A 26,531-nucleotide genomic window follows, 5' to 3' on the forward strand; every position below is an offset into this window, starting at 1 on the left:
TGGTAACAGTAGGCTTGCCCAACACTGAAGTCTGCACACATAAACACACTGCTCAATATTACTTCTCTAAGTGATATCGTATAACCTCCACGTAATGGTCATCCCGGGCACAACTTCCAAAGGGGCATGTGTCCCTCTAAGAACCTAAGATAGCTCATGGGCTCAGCCTTCTTTTAAGATAATCCCTTCCCTTCCCCACTGCACACCAAGACCAAACTTTCCAGGCAAAAGCAGGGGGGTCTTCAGATATCGACAGGACATAGTTGGTACCCAGTGCTGGAGATGAAGAAAGGATGCTGGCTTTTCCAGGTAATCCTCAGCTCTGCTAAGAAAGAGGTGACAGGGGGCACGAGTCCGATCCCTGGTCGGGGAACTAAGCTCCCACATGCTATGCTATGCGGCAAAAAAAAAAAAAAAAGAAAGAAAGAAAGAGGTGAGAAGGACCAACGTAAAACGTCCTGGAGAAACACCCCGGCCACTGTGTCAAGCATACTTCCCAACGAAGGCCTCATGTTATGTGCCCTGGGAATCCAATCAGCCCCAAAGTACCGGAAGAAACTCTCAGGTCTTCATTCCTATTATTCTCTTTATTGCGTAACAGATTAATTACAGATTTCAACTTTTCAATGCAACATGTGGGTAAGTTAGAATATTCACAGCATCTTGCTAGGGCCCCATGCCAAAGAAACAGAGTATCTGGGCTCACAGGTACCTGCTCTGTGTTGGGGAAATAGAAAAACAAGCAAAACGATTTTGACTTTTTTCTTTTTAAATAAAGGGTTTTTTTCATTCCTCTTCTCAAACTATGAATTATTCTTGACTCCTTCTCTTGATATTCACTTAAGCTTTCAGAATCTCCTTCTTTTTCCTGGAACTAATGTGCTGTTCTGAAAGAAAATGGAGACAAACACAAAATTATTGAATATTTCAATTCAGGGTTGCAGCTCCTAACTGGTGACAACAGAGAGACCAAGGTACTAGGAGATCCCATTTATAAGGGAACAATCATTCATCTATTTTTTTCATTCATCTATTAATTCTATTTATTTATGCCCCATCTCATTTCACAAAAGAATATAAGACAGATAGCTCGAACTGAAGCTGACAACATCTTAAATAATCAATGAAACACACCTGATGATACCTAAGTAAGTGTGGTATGTGAAAACACAAGATGAGGTAATTCCAGGCACACCTCTCACAGTACAAGGCCAAAAAGACACTGTACATTTCAACTAGATGAATAGAAGAATGCTCGTCTTCAATTTCCCGGACTCCAGGTCTGCCAAACAACACATGCCCTCACGTAGCTTGGAAGATGACATTCTGACCTTTCGGTACAGAAATCTGCACCATATTCCTATCGTGTGGTCATGTTCTTGTCAGTGATCAGACTCGATGTCTAAACTTAAGAAAGAATGATTCTCAGAAACTGGACTCAGCTCACAGAAAAAGTTTGAGGGGATAAACACTAACTCTCTTTATTCCTTCTTTCTCCACAGCTGCCCCCCCTAGACTCCAGGAAGTGACGGGGAAACACAAGAAGGGAAATGACTATCTGGACAGACACTGTGCAGCCAGAGGATGACAGCACCAAGTAAGTGATTCAGATGGTTCTGGTGAGCAGAAGCAAGGTGCTCACACACATGCCGTCCTCAGCAGGCAGCTGTCCCCAGTGGTGAGGGCTGATGTGATGACAAGGCGGTCTTGCAGAATGGCAGGCTCCAAACCAATTAATCAACAGTTCCAAGGGGCACGCATGCACAGGCATGGAACTCATCCTGAGGGCCAAAGTGAGTGCCCCTAATTCTCTGCCAGCATTCAGAGGTTCCCAGGTGTGTGTTCCAGGAATTCCCTGGCAGTCCAGTAGTTAGGACTCCGAGCTTCCACTGCAGGGGGCACAGGTTCGATCCCTGGTCGGGGAACTAAGATCCCACAAGCCACGTGGGGCGGCCAAAAAAGGAAAAAAAAGTACGTGTGTTTCGAAACGTTCATGCAGAGAGGACACCGTTAATTATGAAATAAGAACAGCAGAAAGGGTGGTGACCCACAAGCCTCCATCTTAGCTAAGAAATTAGCCCTCTGTTACGCCTGATCAAATCAATACCTGTTCTCAGATCAAAAACACTTGGCTACTAGGGACTTTCCTCTAAAAGACAAGGTCCCAACCTCAGGAAGTCCCAAATGTCCAAATGATCAAGTGACTTTCCTCTTTCTCAAGCAGTATGGTTTGGGGGTAGCTGGGGGGGGGGGCAGACTATCTAAAAATCAAGAAAAACAAAACGAATCCAGTTAGTTTTAAAGAATTAAAGAGCTCAATACTTAGCAGAAAGGACTAGTTCTGAAAACAAATCTCAGCGAGAGCAACTGTAATTCAGGACAAAACCAAATGGATAAGGCTAAGGAATGGCGGGTGGGGAGAAGGGACAGACCACAAAGAGACACAGGAGCTCACTGGAGTGTGGAAATAAGTTTGTACCTTGGCTGAGGTAGTGTTTACAAGACTGTCTACTACATCTTTCAAGATTCACAGAATTGTACACTAACAAGGGTGAATTTTACTGTATATGAATTAATCCTGAAAAAACAAAACCAAAACAAATGTAGTCGTTTTCTGAGCAAGTCGTCTCTGAGCAAGCCTGTGCTGAGAACTGGATGTTCCAGCTTATGTTCACACGTCAGTGGAAAGGCTCTACATTCTACGCTTTTGTTGATTTCTCCTATTTTCAGAGGAGTGAAAATTAGACGGCTTTGTTGCTTTGGCAGGGAAAGCCATTTCCATGGCAAAGGACGAGAGGGAACATGACTTGAAAACTCAAATACCTCCCTCCTCTTTGTTGGTCTAGTACAGGGGTCAACAAACTGTGCCCCACGGGCCAGATGCAGCCCACCACCTGCTTCTGTAAACAAAGTTTCATTGGAACATGGCCATGCGGGTTTGTTTACGTGGTCTATGGCTGCTCGCACATTATAGTGGCAGAGTTGAGTAGTTGTAACAGAGACCGTATGGCCTGCAAAGCCTAAGTACTATCTGGCTCTTTCTAGAAAACTTCTGCCAATCCTTGGTCTAAAGGAGCTGATCAGTGAAGCATCAGACACTCTCTTCTCCTTGCCTCCCTTCACCTTCCTCCACTCCCATCCTCATCCTAGGACTGACACAATGGAGAACGGGTGATATTTCACTTGACATTTTAGTCACACAGGGAGCTGCCCTGAACCATATATCCTGAGCTCTAGGAACCTGGGTTTTGATGATGCTGGCTTTGATCTGTGGCCATCAGTCTTCAAAATTTAGTGTCTCACCAAACCACACTGTTTGGCCCAATCAGAGGTTAATATTACAAAAAGGCCTAGAACAGTGACAAGGTGTGCCAGGATTTGCCATGGGACCATCATTTAATGAATTTAGATGTCCTGAATGGGGGGGGGTGTCCCCTTTTAAGAAGTCCAAGGTTGAATCTGTCTATCCTCAACTCTGTTCTCCTCTGAACACAGAGAGGGGCTGTGTCTATAAAGTACCCCGTGGGACACACGGGAGGATGGAGCCTTACAGTCAAAGCCAGGTCAGAGCTGCTCTGCTGCAGTTACCATCAGCTGGGCTAACTCAGGGGGCTTTGGCTTTTGCCCTGGTCCAGTTACAGCTTGGTCCAGGAAGTGGGGAAATGGCCTCAGAATTCAGTTTCGGCTTAGGGAGGGATGGGGAGGAACAAGTGTGCTGAAAATCAGATAAATAACTGACATGCATGAGGTGGGCAAGATGGAAAGGGGCCCTGCTCCTGGGATGAGTCGCCCTTCATCTTTACCGTAGTGTCCTATATTTTGCCAATCTACTGCTCTGCTCTGCAGCGATCCTGCCAAAGGAAAGAGGGTTTGAGAGTCAAGAAAGGACAGTAAGAAGAGAAATAAGCTGAGGAAAGAAATGGCAAACACCCGACCAGAGCTTCTGTTAGAGTCATCGTTTTCCCCAGGGGCAGAGCTTGCTCTAGGACTCAGGAAGACGGCAACAGAGTGGGCTGTGACTTTCTATATAGAATGGAGGGTGGGATGAGAACCATGGTCTTCCTCCCCAGAAAGTGTACACAATGTTAGCCTTCCAGACTAGGAACTCCCGCTGAGCAGGACCTAAATCAAACGGTTTCCACTCCCATCTCTCCTTAATCTTGTTCATCTTGTGTGGGCAACTTCCAGAAAAGAGTGAACTCAGCAGAGGACAGCCTTTTGGCTCCCTGGGGCCTGGACGGGCTGCTCTGAGGGAACAGGGCTCTGCTCAGAGAAAACAGCTGAGTCCTGGCTCTTTCTCAGATGCAGTGCAGAGCCACCAAGTTCAGGCTGCTGGAGGGGCAGAGAAGTGAGCCAGTGGTCACTGCTGGTGCTAAGGGAAGCTCTAGCGGAATCTGGACGGCCACAGGCGGGGCAGGGAGCACGCTGGGGCCGGTATCCACGGTGAGGCACTCAGAGAGCTCTATGGAGTCTCAGGCAGGGAGGAGACGTGGGACTCTCCCGCCCATAACAGTCTCTGAGCAAGTCTCTCTCTGATCTGATCAACTTAACTGGCAGCCGCACGGTGGGGGCTAACACTATTGTGTTACATTCTTCCACCAAAAGTTCTGGAGAGGAGAAAGTAGGGCACGTCTGAAATTGTGAACTTCCAAAGGTGAAAGCAATTCTGACCTTTTCTTATTGACCTTTATGTGGCTGAAATCACCCAAGTTCTAATAAAGTTAAATCAATGAGAAATACCTACGTGACACTTAAATTTGCTTCTAAGCCAGGTTCTAAAGTCAAGCTGCCAGCAAGCTGCCATTGCGGAGGGACCTGACCATTTGTGTGAACCTAAGTTTGTCTGGTTCTTGTCTGGACGTGATGCGGGCCACTGAGCAGTGCTCCCTGCTGGGGGCCTCTGTAAAGCCCGACACGGTTTCTGGGGGGAAGATCATGGACCTCATACTTAGGAGGAAGAGCTCCGGGAGGCTGTGGTGGTTACAGAAGAGTCCTCCTCGGGGGTGCGGGAGGAGGGCAGAGAAGGGTTTTCTGCGGCAGCAGAGGAGAAAACTGTTATACAGCCAGCACGCTAACAACAACCTTCTTCTGCCACCTGTCCTACCCCATTTTAATCTTCATAAAGCAATTATTTTCTTCTCTTGTTTCAATGTGCCGGGGCATAAACTGTTGTGGTTTTAACGTATTTAAAACTTATCACCAAGGCTCTTTTCTGATTTAAAAGGCTTCTGTATCGGGCTGAATTAAGGTGTCACACTGGCCCCTAAGGACATGAGTCATTTTGCCACATACCGCTGTTCAAAGAGCTGGGTGGACAGAGCTGACAACAGTATTTCTAATCCCACTCTGGGTCCCTGGCCCGCCCCCAACCTTACCTCTTGATTGCCTGCTGGGCCAGCATGCGATTGCCAGCCAGAAACGTCACACTGCCCAAGATGGCCAGGTACTTCAGGGTCTGGAACATGTTGAGTTGCGTCCAGTAGACATACATGAGCCCCAGCATAGCTACGAGAACAGGCGTCATGATAGCCAATTAAGTCAAACAGTGACATTGCCCTGGGCAGAGGACAGTTAGAAGCCAGGAACTGCAGATCCTAAGAGGTCTGTATTTATAGACCAGCATGTTTTATTCCCTTTATCTGATGCCAGAAAATAAACAGCTCAATATACTTGCTTCTCAGCCCTGGCTACCAAGAAATCCACAGGTAAAAACCAGATCTCAGCAACTTGGTTCCATATTCCAGCTCGCATCTTTGTTCTTTAACGCAGGTTTTGTTGTTGTTTGTTTTTTAAGTTATGTCATGTTATATTTGGGATTCAGTTGATTTTTTAAAATTCTGAATGAAAGCCCATAGGATTACAGGAATGAATCATTTTTCTTTTCATTAAAAAAATTTTTAGGGCTAATTTGCCACTGTGACTAGGAAGGAAGCAAGGAGGACAGAGGAGGAAGGTTTAGTCAATAGGGCTCAGGTCTGGGCACTGAGGACCCTGCGTTCTGGCCCAGGCTCTGCCCTTCGCAGCCACTTAATTTCTCTGAGCCTAAATTCTCTCACCCATCAAACAAGGAGCATAATTCCTACCCTGGTCACCCCCATCAGGGTTGTGATGAGAATCAAATGAGGGAATGTACGCAAAAAGCACTCTGGCAAAAAAAGTCATGGCTCTAAACAAATTTATATTCAGGTTTTGTTCTCAGCCTGACCTGGGAGGGCCATCACTCAAATTCAGTTAACTGGGCTGGAGAGAAAGGTCTTCCTGTCAATTCTGCCCAGAAGGATGACAGATGAACTACAGTAGGGGTTCTTAGCCCTTTCTGAGGTCATGGACCACTGTCAGACTTTTGATCAAAGTTACAGACTCTCTCTTTCCCCAGGAAAACAGAGATACACATTTGCCTAGAGTTTCAAGGGATTCGTCTGTGGACCCCTACAGAATCAGCACACTATGGACACAAAGAGGGTGACTCCTGAAAGAGTCAAAGAAATCAGAAAAGAATATTAATGTCTCAGTGAAATGCAAGGGTCACCAATTCAATAGTATCAAAAGTTTCTGAAACGCCTAACTGATTTGTGAATTTACTGTCTTGTAACAGTTAGGTCCTAAGTTTTCAAGAGAACAATGCAGGACAGCATGTCTGACTGTGGAAGGGACTGTTTTCGACTACAGTCCAGACACAGCCGCTAGCAAATGTGAAGATCAATACGTTGGGGGAAGATAACCGTTGGAAACTGCATTAATGCTGTTCACTCAGGAAGACGGCTCAATGTAAAGATACAATAAGTGAGTAATCTCTGGAAATGAACAGAGCTATTAAATGAAGGTAAAACGGCCTGCCAACGGCAGCCTAGTACAATGAAACCCAATATAATGACAGCTGTTCTAAGTTGATGGGCCAAACAGGTTTATCATCATATTAACTGTCGTAAAAGGCCACGAGGAAGAGGGAAATGTTATGCTATTAAGTCATTATAGTTAATAGGCTGTGGGTCTACTTAACAGGGCTTTTGCGTGGGCAGGCAAAATGTCAAAGGAGGTTAAATGGAATTAGCAGCCTGGGGCGCTTACCAGCATGTCCCAGGTGAAAGATAATCGTGCTAGGAGCAAAAGTGAAGTTGGAGACATTGGCACCAATCCGGATCCACTGAACGATGGGGAGAAATAAATTAAAAAGACATTAGAACTTGAAAGGGAGGCAACACATGCCATGCCAATGCTAATCCAATAAACAGCCCTAAGGGCTTAAAAGTTCATGCACACCTGAAGAACAGGGAATTTTCCAAGTGACGACCACCCTATTATAAGTCCTCAGAAAAAACTGTTCTCTTTTTTCTTTAGAAAGGCATTCCAACACCTGCTCTCAAATGCGCTTGGGTAACTCAAACCTGAACATCATTTTTAATGACAGCAAACTTTTCTATTTTAAAACAGGTGAAACCATGAGGCTGAAAGGTCAGAACCTGTATTTGTGATGAAGTAACTGGCACCCCTGCTAATTTCTCTAAGTATTGGTGAGATAAACCCACCAGCAGTCGGGAGGATGCACACGCTCTTGCTGTGGGTTCCATGCTTTTTGAAATTCTGATCACTCAAAAGAACAGGTGCCCATATCCTAGGTCTGGTTTCTGAAAGCTTGTGGCATGCCTTCCAGATTTAGATTGACCAATAATTCTTTTATTAAAATCAATGAATGAATTAGGAACACAAGCAACTTTCCAAAAGTAAGATCTAATGAGTTTTCCATACAGTTCTCAAAATTCTCTGAACTTTGAGGATTTACATCTATGTTTATAATTTTTTAAAAAGAGACGAGGGCTTCCCTGGTGGCGCAGTGGTTGAGAGTCCGCCTGCCGATGCAGGGGACGTGGGTTCGTGCCCCGGTCCGGGAAGATCCCACGTGCCGCGGAGCGGCTGGGCCCGTGAGCCATGGCCACCGAACCTGTGCGTCCGGAGCCTGTGCTCCGCAATGGGAGAGGCCACAACAGTGAGAGGCCCGCGTACCGCAAAAAAAAAAAAAAAAAAATTCAAACTGTACATTAAAGTATAAGAGGTAAAAATGTCCTTCTTCTATACTCCCTAAAAGGCCCCCTCCTTAGAGGCGACCAACACTAATAGATGATGCCTTTTTAAGGTTTTTAAACAAAGAGCACTGTACTAAACATACTATCCTACCCCTTGCCTTCTTCACTCAATAGAACATCTTGGCAACCTCGTCATATCAGTTGACAAGTACATAAATCTATCCATTCTTTTTTTTTTTTTTTGCGGTACGCGGGCCTCTCACTGTCGTGGCCTCTCCCGTTGCGGAGCACAGGCTCCGGACGCGCAGGCCCAGTGGCCATGGCTCACGGGCCTAGCCGTTCCGCGGCATGTGGGATATTCCCGGACCGGAGCACGAACCCGTGTCCCGTGCATCGGCAGGTGGACTCTCAACCACTGCGCCACCAGGGAAGCCCTATCCATTCTTTTAATGAGCTGCATATTATTCCATTGTATGAATGTACATAATTTATTTAACACTTGCTTTTATGAGGACTTTAGGTTGTTTATAGTTTTATGCTCCAAACAGTGCTGAAATGCACAGCCTCTGTACTCACTTTTTCTATAGCTATTAGCATCCGGTCTTGCTTTTTTCACACTTGACCTCATCTGAACGTTCCTACAGAGCATCCCCGTCTATACACTTTTACCATTTTTAACGGTTACTGGGTACTTTCTCATGCCCCTTGATAATGGATCAGTTTTTCTGGCTGCTCCCCCATAATGGGGAATTTTAGTTATTCTAAAATTTTTTGACCATCGGTTTGGGTCACAGCTGCTGGACCCCTCTGGAGCTGTGCTGAGGCCAGAGCACAAAGCCTCCTTTGGAACAGCTACATCTGCTGAGTCTGGCGCCAGACACACGCTGCCCATGCTAATTACAGCTACTCACCAGAGCAAAGAGCAGGAGCAAGGGCGAGAGGATCAGGGCAGTGAATGTATTGGACACCACCGTGGGGGGCCTCTTCTCCGGCTCGCGGAACAGGTGCTGCCAAAAGAAGACAAGCCAGGAATATTTTAAAACGTGCTCTTCCCAGCGGGGGCTGCCATGTATATGTACTAGGAACCAAACGCCAATGACAGTCAAGAAGAGGAAATGCCTCCCAGAGGCTGAAACTTCCTGGCCGTGAGTGGCCACTTAGCCTTTCGCCTCTTCTCAACAGGGGCTTCTGCTTCCAGAGGCCTGCTTCCAAAGACACTACACCAGTTCACTACTCCTGACCAACCCTCTTTTTCCCTCCAAGACATATTGCCATTTAGAGGTTGGAGAATGCAACCTATCAAGCAGCATTTGCCTAGTATCGAAGATGGTGCCCGGGTATCTAGATGGCTGGGGTGACACACGCAAGGCAGGACTCTGGATTTCATAATGCTTCTGGGTTCCTAGGATAGCACTATCATATTTTGCTAACCAACTTAAATTAGCTAACTGGCGTATAATAATTTAAAATTTTCTTGCTTGCCAGTGTCCAGCCAACCCAGCTCCGTAACAAGGCAGCTCCTCCACCTGAGACTCCTGTTCCCAACTTTTTAACCTCAGCTCCTCTTTGCTGCCACTGTCATGAAGGGACTTCTAACATTGCCTGTGGCAGTCACTGCTGCCTACTCCAACCCTATAAATCAGTCAGCACCCTCTGTCATCATGCTTATACCTTCCACTATTTAACTGCATTTGACATTCTTAAACGATGCTATAGCAACATTAGGAGGATTTTAAAAAAGAAATCTTACTACTCTAGCTTTTGGGCCCTTGGCCTTTTTCTAACAGTGAAATAAGAGTAAGTGGTCTGCTTGGAACACTTCAACATTAATTCAAATGGGGATTTCCCTGTTACTGCAGTATGATCATTTCTCACGATTGCAAACAGTCCACCAAGTGGCTCTACCTCAGTTTCTTTAACCAGTGCTCAAACTGTTTAATAATTATTGTTTATTTTGTGAACTGCTTCAGAAACTTTTCAAAGCTTTTCTTTTCTTATCTGTGAACTATTTTGATCCTCACAACAGTCCTATGGGCTGGGCTGGGCAGGGATTGCTAATATTTGTATGCAAAGAAAGTGAGTTCCAGGAGAGAGGAAGGGCTTGCCTAGGGGAGAAAAGCCCTGTTCTCCAGTTGAGTTGTCCACCTGTGGGCCCCTGGTCTATGCAGGAGCAGAGAGGAACAAAGCCAAATCCATGTGTGCTGTAGTATCAAGCAGTGATCTGAGGGCTAAACCTCCTGCATGTTTAGGAAAACAGATTCAGGTTCTGATTTTGTCTCCAACTATCTGTTTTCTGGGAGCTGGTCAGTGGGCAGCTTGAGCCTGTTTTTTAAGCACTAGGATGGGGCTGATATTTGCCCTGACTGATCCACAGGATGGCAAAGACCAAACTATAAAACATCATATAAACAGGTTAAAGAAGGGACCAGAGCCAGTGTCCAGGGGTCTGCTGCCCTCTCTCACTGTGTCCACTTCACATTTCTCTTCAATGTTTAGTGAAGAACTCTTTTGGGATCTACCTGAATTTCCTGTTTGGGGGTGAAAAGGTTCTTGGACAGGACAGTCGACGGAGCATCTTCTTCAGGGAACCTGATGACCACATCAGCCTAAAAAAATAAATGCAGCCATTAAAGGCACAGGGGCAGAGAAGGAGGCGAAACTCATCAGCAGGACAGTATCTCCTAACTCACGTCCAGGACCATAACTGAAAAAAGCTCCAAGCAGTCCAATCACTTCTGATCCATTAGCCGACAAACTGAGGCAGTAAAAATTTCAAGAACAAAATAAGTATTTGTTGAAAATCCTTTTTAGACCAAGAGTTCCAATTTTCTACTGGTCTGGTGAGCCCCACAGAGCTGCCTAATACAAAAATCCCAGCTGGTACTCAGGCTGTTACAGTTGCAATCAGAAACTGCTCCATGTCCCTAGGAAGTGTAATTTAGTCTCAGACGCCCCCCCCCCCCCCAAAAAAAGAAATGAAAATGTGCTCTCATACAAAAAGCAGCCCAAAGTCCAAGAGAAGAAAAGGAGCTTTGAATACAACATAAGAAAATGCAGCTGCCCCTTTGTCTTGCAAAGGGAGCCAACCACTCAAGGCCTGCAGTTTGGCCTCTGCTACCTTTCCAACCTCACCACCTACTGCTCTGGACCAGATTCAGGTGCTCCAGCAAAATGGACCCAACTCATATCTCACTGAAAGCACCTCAAGCTTTTCTGGAGGCTGTTCCCCCAGCAATCAATCTATAGTCCCCCAGATACTATTCTGATAAACCCCTGCAATTCTTCCCTAGTTCAAATGCCATGTCTTTCAAGCTTTCTCTTAACACACCAGTCAAAAGTGAGTTATGTAAGTGAAACACACTATGTAAACTATTAATACACCTTGTAGTTGTTGGTTATTAGTTAATTAGCATTTTGCATATCCCACAATTCACTGTCCCACACCATCCTGAATTGGAATTGGATTTCAAATCTTAGGCCCCTCCCTGGCCCACACTGTGAGGCCAAGCCATATCTCAAAGCCTTTATCTCATATCTATGTACCCCCCCCATAGTGCTTTGCTGTATTATGAAAACCTTCTTCTACTACAACTTTTATAGAAATTTGCTAGAACCCATGAGGGCAAATCTATGCATCAATCATTCCCTCAATCACTATTTATTAAACCCCTAAGACATGCCAGGCCATGTGCATGCCCCTAAGACTACTAATGGGGACAGCACACAGCCCCTCACCTCACAATGCGTGCGCCCTGGGTGCCAGGGCGAGGCCAGGGCAGGGAGCCCATGCCCTGGAGAGGAGCTGTCTGTGTCTGACTGCAGCACAGCCACTCTTGCCTGGGTCAAGATACATGGAGGCACATACCACATTCCACAGGATTGGGTTCTTCAAAGTAGCATCTCCGATGATCAAGTAGAGAGTGTAGGTGCCGGACGCAGAGTCAAATTCGAGCTTTCTCTCAGAGGTATCCAGTTCAAACTTGTACACGTTCTTGCTGTCCGGCTCCGCAACAAATACCACCTCCTGGCCAGTCTTCTGGTTATGGAGTCGGACAAATGTCTGGATAGAACAATAACGCAACCCTTCATCTGATAATTTCAAAACTCCCTCCGGGCCCAACATCAAATCAACAAGGCAGCAGGCTGTCAGTTCTTTCATCGCAGTGGGAGCTCTGGGATCTGCCAGGCCTGCCCGAGAAAGCAGGAGGAGTGGCCGTCCCACCCTGCTTACTAGCTCAGAGATCAGAGATCACTTTTTGCTAGTATAAGAAATTTAACTTAGGGGTCCAGCCAATTCTCAACGACTTGTAGGCCGAATGCCCAGTTTGTGGATGATTTAAGCCCTTTGCTGTTGCTGTAATTTCTTCTTTCTGCCAGCCTTTTGGCCACTTTGCTGCCCAATTAACTTATTCACCAGAGGGTGAAAAGAAGGGAAATGAGGTGGAACTTTAAGAAGCTCATTTTCAATTTCCTAGTGCCTCCAGCTAAAGATTTAGGAGAGAAGGCTTGGGGATTGATAGCAAGGCAGAGTTCTAATCGAGCAAAGCAGCCCGGTGTCAGAGAGAGCCTAGCTTGAAGACAAACAGATTTGGTTACACTACTAATTGGCTGAGCAGGTTACTTAACCTCCTTGAGCCTTGATTTCTGCATCTTTAAGATAGAAAGATTAACTTCTACATGTGGTATATCTATGTCAAGAGTCACAATAATGTAGGCAAAGCATTTAGCGTAGGACCCACTATATACTAGCTAGTCAACAAACATTTATCAATGATGGTATGAGTCTAATCACCTTATCCCCCCAATGGCCTAAGAAACTAAGGTTTCTGCAAATTAGAACTGCAGCAAAACTTAATATCCACTCAGCTTTTCTTTCAAGTGTTTCAAAATAAAGAATTCAACAAAGCAGGTAGATCGGTTCCATTTCACAGATCATGAGGCACGGAGTTTAAATGAGCTGCCATGGTCACAGAGCTAGTGCTGGATCCACAGAAAAAACACAAATCTCATTTGTTACTTTACACCTGGGCAACAAAGAACCACCATCAAAGTATTTAGGGAAAGAGGCCCAGAGCTGTGAAGCCTCCTGACTCCAGCAGTCTTGGCCAAGAATGGGATTTAGAAGCCTGGATGCCTGATATTCCTCCTGTCACAGCCAAGCACAGGCAGCAGCCAGGCTCATCTACAAAATGTCATCTCTACCTAGGAGGTCTGTAAGCCAGGGTTTCCAAAACAGAATCTTGGATGAGATGAGGAGTATTCAGTTAAAGTTATACTTCCTCACTAACTCTTCCTGCCCTAACCCTAATCCCACCAATTTTGTCTTGTAATTACTTCTCTTCATATTCTCTCTTCCCTTGTGCTGTTTCACTGGCAGATGTCATTCTGAGAAGGAGGTGGGAAGTGCTAAGGGGCTGAAAAGTTAGTCGTGGCTAAGTGGCCTGACCGAGCTCTCTGGAGCTTGGGTGTGGAGGGAGGAGAAGCAGAGAAGGGCCGGGACGGCGGTGCTGGCGGCAGCCACTCTGGGCCTGGGCACAAGCACAGTAGCTGCAGCTACAAGAAACAGAAAGCAAAAAGGTTTCCAAGTTGAGTCCACTCCCCTCCATGGTCTGTTTTGAAGCTGCCCCTCAGCATGGACACAAGTCCGCTAGCTCTTGCTGAGGTACTGCTACAAAGCACCTAAACCAAGGCCACTAGGTCCCACGTTCTTTCCTATCTTTCCACATTCAAAGTACTTCTCTGAACTTCCCTTTACAATACAACCGTGGATGGGGCAGGGCTCAGAGCAGTTATTCTCAATCAAGTGGGATGACAGAGGCAGGAAAGGAGGTGTCTGAGAGGACAAGGGCCATATCAGACTCTCTGGGGAAAAGATACAGTTTGAAAATCTTTTAAATAATAATTATCATTATGTTATATATGGAAAACAGAAATGAAGCCTATTGGTTTCATAACACGAGGGAGGCACGAGTTAAAAAGTGCTAGTTTTCAGATTCCTACAAAATCTGCTTTGGCCAGAACAAAAGCATACTTTGGGCTCACTTCCTAGGTTTTCCTTTTTTCAAAATTATTTTAATATATGTTTTTTAGTCAGAAAGAAAAAAGCCTCAATTAAGTGCTAATCTTCCTTAAATATATCTTTTCTATGCCAGCTAATCTCTTTAAAAGAAGAGTGCATTCCAGGTTCAGGGTTACAACCAGTATAAGAGGGGCAGAGTGTCATGTGGGAGAACCCGATGGATTGTCAGCGTTCAGAGTGAAGATCTGAAAGCAGGAATTCGGAATTTTCTCGACTCAGTGTTATATACCACGGCAACAACTATCGTGTACATCAATGTTTCAGGCCAAGAGAACCGTCTGCGCTCTTTCCTGACCTGGTGAGGGGTGAGTTCAGCACCAGTGTTCACATCTACCAGCTGGAAGAATAAAGCAAAGTTCTGGTGGCTGTCTGCGATGAATGTGCCCTTGGCTTTGGCTGGGTAGGTCACCCTGAAAGAGACATTTATAAGGTAAGTTTTCAGAGAGGAGGATCTGCAGATCTCTGAGACAAGAGAGAAGAATACAAACTTCACTTCACTGCCTAATCCTCCCTCTCCCAATTGTAACACTTTTCTGTTGTGGACAGAGTGGAGAATTGTCTGTGGCCTGAGGGCAAATTGGATTGATAAAGCCAGGACTGAGAAAAGCACAGAATAAACTTTCATCAGGGTCTGGGGAAAATGCTATGCGCAGATGCTCCAGGCTTTCACTTCAAGGACCTAAGGATATCAACTCAACCAAGTCAGGCACCAATGGGGCTCACATGTCCCCATGCAAGCTCACAGGCGGACTGGAGGGCTCTGGCAAAACCACAAGGAGAAAAAAAAAATCACAGGATCGACGTTAGCAGCATATGTGAGCAGGGTCGGGAGACTAGGAGGTAGGAGACGCAAAGGACAGAAGGGTATGTACAGTTTTTTCTTTTTTTTAATGCTGCATTTTTTTTCCTGGACACCGTTTCAATTTATTTTTCTGCCTGAAATTGAGCTTTAAAAAGTCATTCTCTCAAAAGGCAGGCTTGATGAGAAAACTCTTCTTTTCACAGCTATCTCCTGGGACTTTAGATTAAAATGGCCAGGGGATAAAAAACAAGCCAAGTGATTACAGAGCTCACAAGGGCCACGTTTCATGTTTAGGCTTTATATTTACTTATGAGTAATGCCAACTCTTTATCTATGTAGAGTATTAAACTTTGCAAAGCACTCTTACAGACATTATTTCAGTGGATTCTCAACAGTGCTCTCATTTCCAATGTCACTATAAAAATATCCAAGCCAGAGGCAGAAAGCCTAGCCCTTCCACGTGACTTAAAAGGAATGAATGAATGCTTAGCTTCTAGTCTCTGGCTAATATCCCATCTTCAAAACAGCCTCGAAGGTTCCCCTACTTTCTTTGGCATCTATAGCCACCCCAGTTGAGTAAATTTGGGATCTGAACTACACCCAGATGTCTAGATGCCCCCTCCCCCCCGCACCCAATGAGGATCTGGGAGAGAGCTGAGAAATGGCTTCATACAATGTTCTGGCCCAACTCTGATCAATTACTAATGGTTACCTAGAAGTCTGTGTTAAAAAACATTCTGAAATACTTCCCTGGAAGTCCAGGGGTTAAGACTCTGTGCTCCCAATGCAAGAGGCACGGGTTCGCTCCCTGGTCGGGGAACTAAGATCCCACATGCCACATGGCGCGGCCAAAAAAAAAAAAAAAAAAAGATTCTGAGTTCAGCAGGAACAAATGCTGTGACTGATCAGTGATGCCCTCCATGGACTTGAGAAAGGGACTCACAGCCCTAGCGCTGGGTATCTGTCATCTCACTTCTAAGGACCTGTGAGATGTACAACTGATTTCAGGCTCACTGTGGGCCAAAGAGAGTTGACATGAGGCCCCTAAAAGCAAGTTCAAGACTGTGAAGATAAAGAGATGACATCAGAAAATAAGTTAATACACTGCTTCCTCCATTAAGAAAGTCTTGTTTTAGGGAATTCCCCGGTGATCCAGTGGTTAAGACTCTGCACTTTCATTATCAAAGGTAAGGGTTATAGATCCCTGGTTGGGGACCTAAGATCCCACAAGCCATGCAATGCGGCCAAAAAAAAAAAAAAACCCCCAAAGAAAGTCTTGTTTTAAAAAGAATCGACATCTGAACTAAATAATGTGCTTGGTAACACAGCTGACTGACGCAGACTTACATTCTGAGGTAAGCTCCTTACCTCGCTGTGGACTGTTAATAAACAGTTGCTCAGGGACTGATCACTGATATAGACAACCCCCAAATTTGTCTGGATGCCAAGCAGCACCCTGATGCAGTGCCAGAGGAATGACAGCCTCTTTCATCTGGAGTACAAGCTGGGTCACTGCTGACACAGAAATGACATCTGAAGGGGCTCAGTGCCTAGGCATGCTCCTCCCAGCTCAAGCCTGGAATCTCCCTGTACCCAGGAGGCATCCCACCTACCGCGTGGTTTTGGGTGCAATGCTCTGATCCTTATCCACAGTGGAGAGATCGACATTTGTGATGCCAACTTCAGTGGAAATCTTGACTCTGAGCTAGGGTGAAACACAGAAGAAAATCGCCAAGTCAGCTGGTGAGTATACCAGGAATTAATATACATATCCAAATTTTTCTCTTACTTGTGAGTAAAGGCATGAAAATAATCCTAGGACAGGAGTCTTCAATGATTTTAGTAAAACTGACCCATCCCAGTAGTATTTCTACCTCTTCCATCTTGAGGCCTAAAAGTAACTCCTTGATTCTTATCCCTTCTTCCTTTCTTTGGCCTTGAATGAATGGTATATATTAAAAAAGAAACAAAAAGAAAAAAAGTAGGTATCTTCATGTGTACTTTAAAATAAATAAGGGAGAAACTCCTTAAGTAGTAACCTTCAAATAATTTAAATCAACAAGTACTCAATTCTAATGACAGCTAATGTTTATTGAGTGTTTACTATGTGAAAGACACTGGCCTTCTAAAGATTATCTCATTTAATCCTCACCACAACTCTAAGGTAGTGCTATTTCAGATGAGGAAATTAAAGATTAGAGCAATGAAGCCATTCACTCAAGTTCAGATAGCTAGTAAGGCAGAGCCAGGGTTCAGGCTCAGGCATCCTGACTTAGAGTCCACGTTCTTAGGCACCTTCCTGTCCAACTTCCCAGCCAACACTTAAGTTTGTGCCAAGCAGACTACAGGTCTGCCCAGGAAGATTTAAGAAGCTATGGCAGTCATCTCTGCCATCCACCAAGTACTTCTGCTTCTCCTTCTGAGCATGTGGCAGAAATGTACTTCCCTGCCCTCCTGGAGTCAGGTATGGCCATGTGACTGGCTCTGCCCAGAAGCGTGCCACTTCCAAGTGGAAGCTTAAGAGTCGGTTTGTGATTCTCTTCTCCTCTGACATGGACATAGACGACCTACAAAGGAGCTTGCTACTTCAGCCTGGGTCCTGGAGTAAGGGCAACGTGAAGCAGAGTCTCCAGCTGACACATTAAAGATACCTTGCATGGGCAAAAAAGAAACTTGTTTTAAGCCCCTGAGATTTGGAGTTTGTTACAAGCACAAACCAGTCCATCTTAACTCTTAGGTTGCTTTAATTCTATACGTTCCCTATAAACATTTTCACAAAGAGGGGCCAGCCAATGCTAGTAAACAAGAAAATTTTAAAAATTAGATTAAAATAAACATAAAATTCCAAAAGAGACAGAAAACATGCTAAAAGTCTACCTCAAGGGAAATTTTTTATTTTTTTATTTAAATTTTTTATTTAAAATCTAAGTTTGAATGTGCAAATTATGCAATCCCAAGGCACTTTTAATGTGTAAACATATCTGTGAGACTTCCAAATATTTGATAAGCTTGAATGTAATGCTTAAAGAGATCCTTGCCACATACACTGGTTTACAGTCTAAGTTAGGATCAAGGAATAGAGATAGAAGGCTGGGCAAATAATTGAAGGAGAGCTTCAGCATTTTTCTGAAGTGCACTATCAAGGTGTGAGAACCTCAAATCAAGGGCAAAGAAGAAAAATTTAAAAGAGATAAAGATAGCGATCAAGTAATTCCTTTTAACAGCCTCCATAATAACTATTTTGTGACAACAACCTCAATTATCAGGTTGAATAGGGGTGTTCTGTTTTGCTTAAAAAAAAAAAACAAAAACCCTAAATGTAAAAGACTACCAAAGGCTATAAGCATATTATTACCTCCTACTTTTGAATACACAGCTGCCTATTGGCAGAATTATATTTAGCATCATAGCTTGTCACTGAATCTAGGCAACTGGGTGAACTACGGTGGGGGGTTGGGGAGGGAGGGGGAACCAATGGCCTTCAAGTTGAATAAACCACCAAGGACAGGGCTGGTATCCTCCACTTTGGCTCTTGGGCGCTCTGCTGAGCCAACAGCTTCACAACTCATACAGGGCTTGGAACCAGAGCCAACTTTGCTGTTATAAAGCTCAACCCAGAGAGGCACTAACAGCACTTCCATTTGAAGAAAAACTGGAATGGACGGCTCAAGCATAGAAGTAGCCAAAGAGCTTTGATTTTTAGCAAGACACCCCACTGAGACCACTTCCCTATATCCCCCTAGAGCATCTGGAACACCTAGGTGCAGGGACAGACAGAGATGGCAAGATGCACTTCCTGTCCCAAAGGGAAGCATAAAGGCAAAGCTAAATTATAACAGACCAGGCTGCTGCTTTAATGCAGGGATGGACAAAGTGCTATGGAAGCACAGCAGAAGGAACTGTGACCCAAGTCGGCCTCAGGCAGCCCTTGTTTGGGGAGTGGGAAATGTGTAGCAGGAGGGCTTAGGCAGTCCTCTGGTTTCAGGAGAAGCATGAGTTTAGCAATACTCCATGCTATAAAAATAATCTGTTTTCACGGGTAATTACTCTGCAATCTTCATCACCATTAACTAGGTAATTCCCTCTTCACTTCTGCGACTCATTCTCTTAAGGACTCAATCATTTAATTTGTAAGTGTGATTTTAAAATCATCATCCCACCTAAATGTCCATAAAGAGGAGACTAGTTAGAGAAATAATGACACACACATACACTTTGAACTACTATGGAGCAATTAAAAAGAACAATGTAGGTGTCTGTGGACTGATATGGAGACCACCTCCTACTTTTGAATACACAGCCATCTATTGGCAGAATTATATTTAACATCGCCTGTCACTGAGTCCAGGCAACTGGGTGAATTATGGCAGGGGAGTGGGGGGGTGAGGGGTGGGGGGAGGCCATCAAGTTGAATAGACCCCAAGGGGAAAGCTGGAAACCTCTACTTTGTAACAAAAGCAAAGAACACAACTCTTCATAGAAGGATTACTTTTGTGTAAATAAGAAAGGATATGCATACATTCAATGATATGGGCATCCTTCTTTTTCAAAGTATATACAGTTAACTGTTACTAATGGATTCCTCTAAGGCAGCGGGTCCCCAACCATTTGGCACCAGGGACCAGTTTCATGGAAGACAATTTTTCCACGGGTGGGGGTGGGGGTGGGGGAGTGGGCGGGTGGATGGCGTGGCTCAGGCAGTAATGCGAACTATGGGGAGCGGCAGATGAAGCCTGGTTTGCTTGCTGGTCAGCCGCTCACCTCCTGCTGTGCGGCCTGGCTCCTAACAGGCCGCGGAGTGGTACTGGCGGCTGGGGACCCCTGCTCAAAGGAGAGGGACTGGACTGAAGGGATGAGAGAAGGCTCTAATGTTTCATTATATACCTTTTTGCAGTTTGAATTTTTTTAACTACATGCATATTTTACTCCTATTTTTTTTTAAATAGGGATTGGGACTTCCCAGGTGGCACAGTGGTTAAGAATCTGCCTGCCAATGCAGGGGACACAGGTTCAAGCCCTGGTCCGGGAAGATCCCACATGCCACGGAGCAACTAAGCCAGTGTGCCACAACTACTGAGCCTGTACTCTAGAGCCCGTGAGTCAAAACTACTGAAGCCTGAGCGCCTAGAGCCCATGCTCCACAAGAGAAGCCACTGCAATGAGAAGCCCACACACTGCAACAAAGAGTAGCCCCTGCTTGCCGCAACTAGAGAAAGCCCGCGCACAGCAGTGAAGACCCAACACAGCCAAAAAATAATAATAAATAAATAAATAAAAATAAAATAGGGATTATCTGAGCATTGGCATTGTGTGACAAATACTTTCTTCTTTATAAATGATTCTGTATTAAAAAGTACCACTCAGGGACTTCCCTTGTGGTCCAGCGGTTGAGACTCTAGGCTTCCAATGCTGGGGACACAGGTTCGATCCCCGGTGAGGGAACTAAGATCCCACATGCCATGCAGTACGGCCAAAAAAAAAAGTACCACCCAATAAATATGATTTAAAAGACAATCACTCTCCCTTTCAACAGATGAATAAACACAAACATGTTTAAAGACTTGTGTAAGGCTCCTCAGTGTATCCTAATTATAGTGATAAGGAAGCCATCAACTTGTGGGTTTTTACTTAGAATCCTGACTATAAACTTACAATAATAACACGGTCACTAAAGCCTGCTAATCAAGATTCAACTGTGTTTGTTCTGAAGACATTGTAAGCATTCACGGTACAGACACATGGAATAATGAAAGGGCAAACTGCAGTGAACTCAAGTCATTTTGGGTTTGCTCTCAGCCCTAATTTTAAAAGGCCTCCTAAGGGGGCTTCCCTGGTGGTGCGGTGGTTGCGAGTCCGCCTGCCGATGCAGGGGACACGGGTTCGTGCCCCGGTCTGGGAAGATCCCACGTGCCGCGGAGTGGCTGGGCCCGTGAGCCATGGCCGCTGGGCCTGCGCGTCCGGAGCCTGTGCTCCGCAATGGGAGAGGCCACAACAGTGAGAGGCCTGCGTACCGCAAAAAAAAAAAAAAAAAAAAAAAAAAAAAAAAAAAAAAGGCCTCCTAAGTTACAGCTTTCTGTGTTGCACAGAAACACCGTAGGGCTGTTCTTAAATAAGGAACCATTTAAAACAAGTCCTTCCACTCCTAAAATCTTATTACAAATGGGTCTCTGGAAACACTGAAAAGAAAAGCATTTTTATGCTACTCTCTTAAAGCAAATTGAGGTTTTTTCAAAACCCTGTTGTAAAGAGTTCAGAGTAGGATCCCTGTTGGTTAGCTGCTTCTTCCTTCAAACTAACACTGCAGGATTAGTTTTTATAATAAGAAAGGGACTTGTTTAGCCACTTTAAATGCAGCTAAACCTGCTTTACAGTGCATCAACTAGTCCTTCTTTTGCCTGTACTGCACGCCACATACACCCCAAAAAATGTTTTAACGCCAAGAAATGCAGTCTTTCTGCTGAGAGTAATAACCTCCCTGTTTAGCTCATTACTGTCAAAAATGATGGTGCATTAGGGGCAATTAATGCTAATGACAGCTTCTAAAACCCATGCTTCCCCTGACAGCAAGTCCAATGTCAATGAGTGCTATTACAGGCCCTCCACACCAAACCACCATTAATGCACTCTGACCAATGTCAAGCATCTCCCAGGAGAGTAAACAGGACCTGCTGACCCGCTCTGAGGCTCTAAGCATGACTATTACTGAAATTACAAAGTAAAGTTGCATATGTGACAGAGGTCAGAGCATGCACGTGCACACAGGCAGGCACACACACACAAACACATGCGCACACACACATAAAGCTTAACATAATGAAGAGAGATCTTTAACGCTTACTCCATCACTGGGAAGGAAAAGGACAGCAATGGCCTCTATGGGAGCTTACTATCATTGCATGAGTAACAGCTATTAGCCATTTCTGTTACTTTGTACTTATTTAATTTTTCCAACGACCATAGAAACGCTTGTGCAAACACCAGATTTGATGTAACAAAAAGCCAAGCTGTAACAATAATCAAGACAACATAGTACTGGTATAAGGATAAAAATATAGATTAATGGAATATAACTGCAACCATTTATGGTCACACTGATTTTTTTTTTTTTTTTTTTGTAGCTGGCACGAAAATAGTTTATTGGGGGAGCCCCGGAAAGGGAAAGGGATCGGGGGGGAAAGGGCTGGAATGTGGGGACTCTGCCCTATTCTCTTCAGGAAATAGAGCAAATGGGGAGCTGTCAGACAGTACCTGGGGTGCCAAAACAAGTCAACAGGGAAAGAACAGTCTTTTTGACAAATGGTGCTGGGATAACTGCACATCCACATGTAAAAGGAGGAAGATGAACCCCTACCTCACACCACATACAAAAATTAACTTAAAATTGATCAGAAACCTAAATGTAAGAGCTAAAATTACAAAATTCTTATAAGAAAACTTAAGAGTAAATCTTCATGCTCTCAGATTAGGCAACGGTTTATTAGATACGGCACTTAAATCACAATTAATGAAAGAAAAATAAAGATATTGGACTTCATCAAAATTAAAACCTTTTGTGCTTCAGAAGACAACATCAAGAAAGGGAAAAGACAAGCTACAGACTGTCAGAAAATATCTGTGAATCATATATCTGATAAAGAACTTGTATTAAGAATATATACCAAAAAAAAAAGAATATATACAGAACTCTTATAACTCAAGAACATAAAAAGACAAACAATGTAATAAGAAAAGGAAAAAAGAAGTATATAGATTAGGAAGGAAGAAATAAAGAGACAAAATAAAATATTTTTAATGGGGAAAAGACCTAAATAGATATTTCTCCAAAAAAGACATATAAATGACCAAATAGCACATAAAAAGATGCTCAATATCATTAGCCATCAGAGAAATGCAAATCAAATCACAATGAGATTCCATTTCACACCCATCTAGGATGGCCAAAATGAAACAGACAGATAATAAATAACAAGAGTTGGTAAGGATATAGAGAAATTGGAACCCTCACACATTGCTGGTGGGGATGTAAAATGGTGCAGCTTCTTTGAGAAAGAGTTTGCCAGTTCCTCAAAAAGTTAAACATAGAGTTATCATATGACTCAGCAATTCCATTCCTAGGCATAAACCTGAAGGAACTGAAAACAGGTGTTCAAACAAAAACCTGTACATGAATGTAAATAACAGCATTATTTATAATACCCAAAACATGGAAATATCCCAAATGTCCATCAAGTGATGAATGAATAAACAAAATGAGGTATATCCACACAATGGAATACTAAATTATTTAGCCATAAAAAGGAATAAAGTACTGATACATGCTACAGCATGAATGAACCTTAAAAATATTATGCTAAGTTAAAAACACAAAAGGCTACATATTTTATTATTCCAGTTACATGAAATGTCCCAAATAGGCAAACCATAGAGACAAAAAGTAGGTTAGTAGTTGCCAGGACTGGGAGGAGGATATATTCCTATAGCATAAGGAGTGTCTACAAATAGACACAGGGTTGCTTTTTGGCGGTGGTAAAAATGCTCTGGAATTAGATGGTGGTAGTGGTTGCACAACTCTCATCTAAATATACTAAATATGTTGAATTATATACTTTTACTGGGTAATTTTATGGTATGTGAATTACATATATCCTCAGTAAAGCTGTTATTTGAAAGAAAAAAGGAAGCTACTCTGTGTAGGGTAAAAGGCTCACCCCTAGAAGATGAATTACCATAGTTCTAAGGGCCTTGGAATGTGGGGAAACATCTTTAATGTTTAGACCACTCCATCCTTTTCTTCTTTTAAGTGGTCTGAGATGGAAGCTAAGCACTGAAAAAATAAGATTTGGTCTCTGCCCATAGGGAGCACCCAGCCCAGTGAAAGAGCAACACTTATAAGCAAACAATAGTAATACAATGCAGCAAGAACAATTATGGACGGGGTGTAAAATACTATAGCAACAAAAATAAACCAAGTAGACAAGCCCTAAATATACGGGGAAAAAAACTTTAAAACTGTTAGAAGACAATATTAGAGACTATCTTTTTTATCTTGGAGCAGCGTAGAATTTTTTAAAGACACAAAAAGTAAAATCTAGGGAAAAAAAGACTTTTAAATTAGGCTTCATTGAAATGAACTTCAGTGCATCGAAAGATGCCATAAAGCAACATTGAGGGACAATGTCTGATGCTTATAACTAGGGATTTACTAATATATATAGCTCCAGAATATATGTAGCTCCTAAAAATCAATAATTAAAAGACTAACAAACCAAAAGAAAAAGACAAAAGATACACGACAATTCACAGAAGAAGAAACCTAAATGGTCCATAGACACAAGAAAAGATGCTCTATCTCACTAGAAACCAAAGAAAAACATTGAAACAACAAGATAACCATTTCCTATCCATCAGATTATCCAAACTCATAATAGCAAATACTGGTACAAATATGAAGAAAAGAGCAATTTGGCAAAATCTAATAAAGCTGGAAGATGAACATACCCTACGATCCCACAACTTCATTCTAGATAAACAAAATGTGCATAAGCAAACGTACTAGGATATTCACAGCAGCATTGTCTGTAACAGTGAAAGTCTAAATGTCCAACAGAAAATGAATTAATAAATCTGATGCATTCATAAAAGGAAGACAATTTTATGAAAATTTTTCATATTTATCCATACAGCTCTAGTTCTACGTGCGTAAATATGGCTAGTTGTCTTTAATATTGAGTGAAAACAAGCAAATTGCGAGAGGATACATATAGTATAATGAAGCATATAAATTTTGGTAAGATGGAAATCAATGCAATAAATTGCTTAAAAATACATATGTAGCAGAAATATAAAAACTGGCATTGGAACATACACCTCAAATCTGGGGAAAGAGGAAGAAAAAGTGAGGAATACACAGAGAGCTTAAATTCAATCTACAGGGCTTTATTTCTTACCAAAATAAAACAAAGGAGAAAAACATAGCAAAATGTTAGGGCTTGAGGGAGATGAGTGGCCAGTAGGTATATGACAATCATTATATTATTCTTTGTTCTTTTCTGTATCTTTTAAATAGTCCAAAATAAAAAATAAAATAAAATTAAAATCCTATGGGAGCACAGATGAAGGAGCAATATTTGAACTAGACCTTACAGAATGAGTAGTTCAGCAAGGGAGGGGAAGAACATTCCCCATGGAAGAAACAAGATAAGTCCAAAGGCTTTACGTGTACTGGGCACATAAAATGTATATGAGGATGAGTATGTGGTCAAGAGCAGCTAGAGCTGAGGGGATGGGGATGCAGCCACAATGAAGGATGCGCATGTGCTCTGTGGAGGACCTTCTAAAGCCACAATGAGGAGTCTAGACCTTATTCACAGGCAATAGAGAACCAAAGAAATGTTTAACTAGGGGAACACTGTGATTTTATAATTCTAGTGGTGTTTACGGTGCTTATTAAATGGAAGGGGCAGAGACTGAAGACAGTGAAACTGGCTGGAAACTACATATCTACCTACTTGGGATCTACCCAAGTAGGAAAACTGGGGCTGAAGAACAAAGGAATCATGCAACTTAAAGGAATCATTCCACTTAAAGGTGGAATCGACATGGCGACTGACCAGAAGTGGAAAGAAAGGAAGGGTTAAGAATGGCTGTGATGTATGGGTATGGCACTTATATTGGATATGTTGTTATCAAGATTGTATAGGTAGAAGGAAGGAGGTTTCAGGCCAAAAAAAAAAAAAAAAAAAGTTTGCCTTTCAATGTGCTCAGTTGCAAATAAGGCCCCTTAATGCAGGAAACTAAAATTGAAAGAATCTGGATTTTCAAGGTTCAAGGTACACACTACAATCATTTCTATCCAAATCTTGTGTTAGTGAATGGAGTAGGATCAGATGTCTCCTGCCCAAAAAGGTCAGACATGAGGTAGAGAAAAGGCAGAGAGACTAGAGTTCCAGAAAATATCCTTTCTGCCAAACTTTTAATATAAATGTTTAATCTAACTATGTTAAGTAATGCCCCACTTTTGAAAAGGTCAAATTTTCTAGCTGCCTTGTCCTTTCAGTAAAAGAAAGTGACATAGGGGCCAACCTGAGGAGCTCTCCAAAGGCCAAATTTGGGATAATATGAGCAAAAAAAATAAAAGATGACAGTAATGGATTATAACCTACAGAGTAAAATAAGTATCCATGAATCCAAAGTATTATACGTAACTGAATAACTAAATGCAAGGGAAGGGGGACAGCTTTTTCTTACAGTAGAATTCCAATTAATAATGTAGAAAGAATGAAAGAGAAAATCACCTCTTGGCAAACACCACATTAATAACTCTTACAGGCAAGATCATCAGGATATTTGCAGAGTCTCAAAATATCACTCCACCAGACACTTAATTATAAAGCAGAAAAACAGCAACTTTACAATGGAGAAACCTAGCAGACACCACCTTAACCAAGTGATCAAGGTTACCATCACCAGCAATGAGACATATCAACAGCATATACTGCCTCACAGGATACACTGAGAAGGAGCATCACTTTTGGTGTATTCTCGCCAAAAATGCATGACCTGAATTTAATTAAGAGGAAACATCAGACAAACCCAAAGTGAGGGACATTCTACAAAGTAACTGGCCAGT

The 26,531-nt window shown here is 43.2% G+C and overlaps 1 protein-coding gene across 3 annotated transcripts in view; it reads right to left on the bottom strand.

Moving 5' to 3' along the window:
• Window positions 1-568: 568 nt before the first annotated feature.
• Window positions 569-26,531, bottom strand: part of RPN2 (ribophorin II) — a gene marked incomplete at its 3' end in the record, with an annotated part of 54,281 nt that continues 28,318 nt past the window's right edge. Inside the window, exons 10-18 of one of the 3 annotated variants that reach the window (XM_079945884.1) lie at window positions 16,516-16,607; window positions 14,396-14,510; window positions 11,887-12,081; window positions 10,541-10,627; window positions 8,933-9,028; window positions 7,069-7,144; window positions 5,376-5,505; window positions 3,804-3,851; window positions 569-887 (exon numbers count right to left, since the gene is read on the bottom strand). In XM_079945884.1, coding sequence (XP_079802010.1) covers window positions 875-887; window positions 3,804-3,851; window positions 5,376-5,505; window positions 7,069-7,144; window positions 8,933-9,028; window positions 10,541-10,627; window positions 11,887-12,081; window positions 14,396-14,510; window positions 16,516-16,607 — 852 coding nt within the window. Of the gene's footprint in view, window positions 888-3,799; window positions 3,852-5,375; window positions 5,506-7,068; window positions 7,145-8,932; window positions 9,029-10,540; window positions 10,628-11,886; window positions 12,082-14,395; window positions 14,511-16,515; window positions 16,608-26,531 lie in introns of those variants that run through there. The other 2 variants (XM_079945885.1, XM_079945883.1) reach the window with 2 other exon arrangements.

Source organism: Stenella coeruleoalba (assembly GCF_951394435.1).
Source record: "Stenella coeruleoalba genome assembly, chromosome: 15".
In the NCBI taxonomy this organism is placed as follows: Eukaryota; Metazoa; Chordata; class Mammalia; order Artiodactyla; family Delphinidae; genus Stenella; species Stenella coeruleoalba.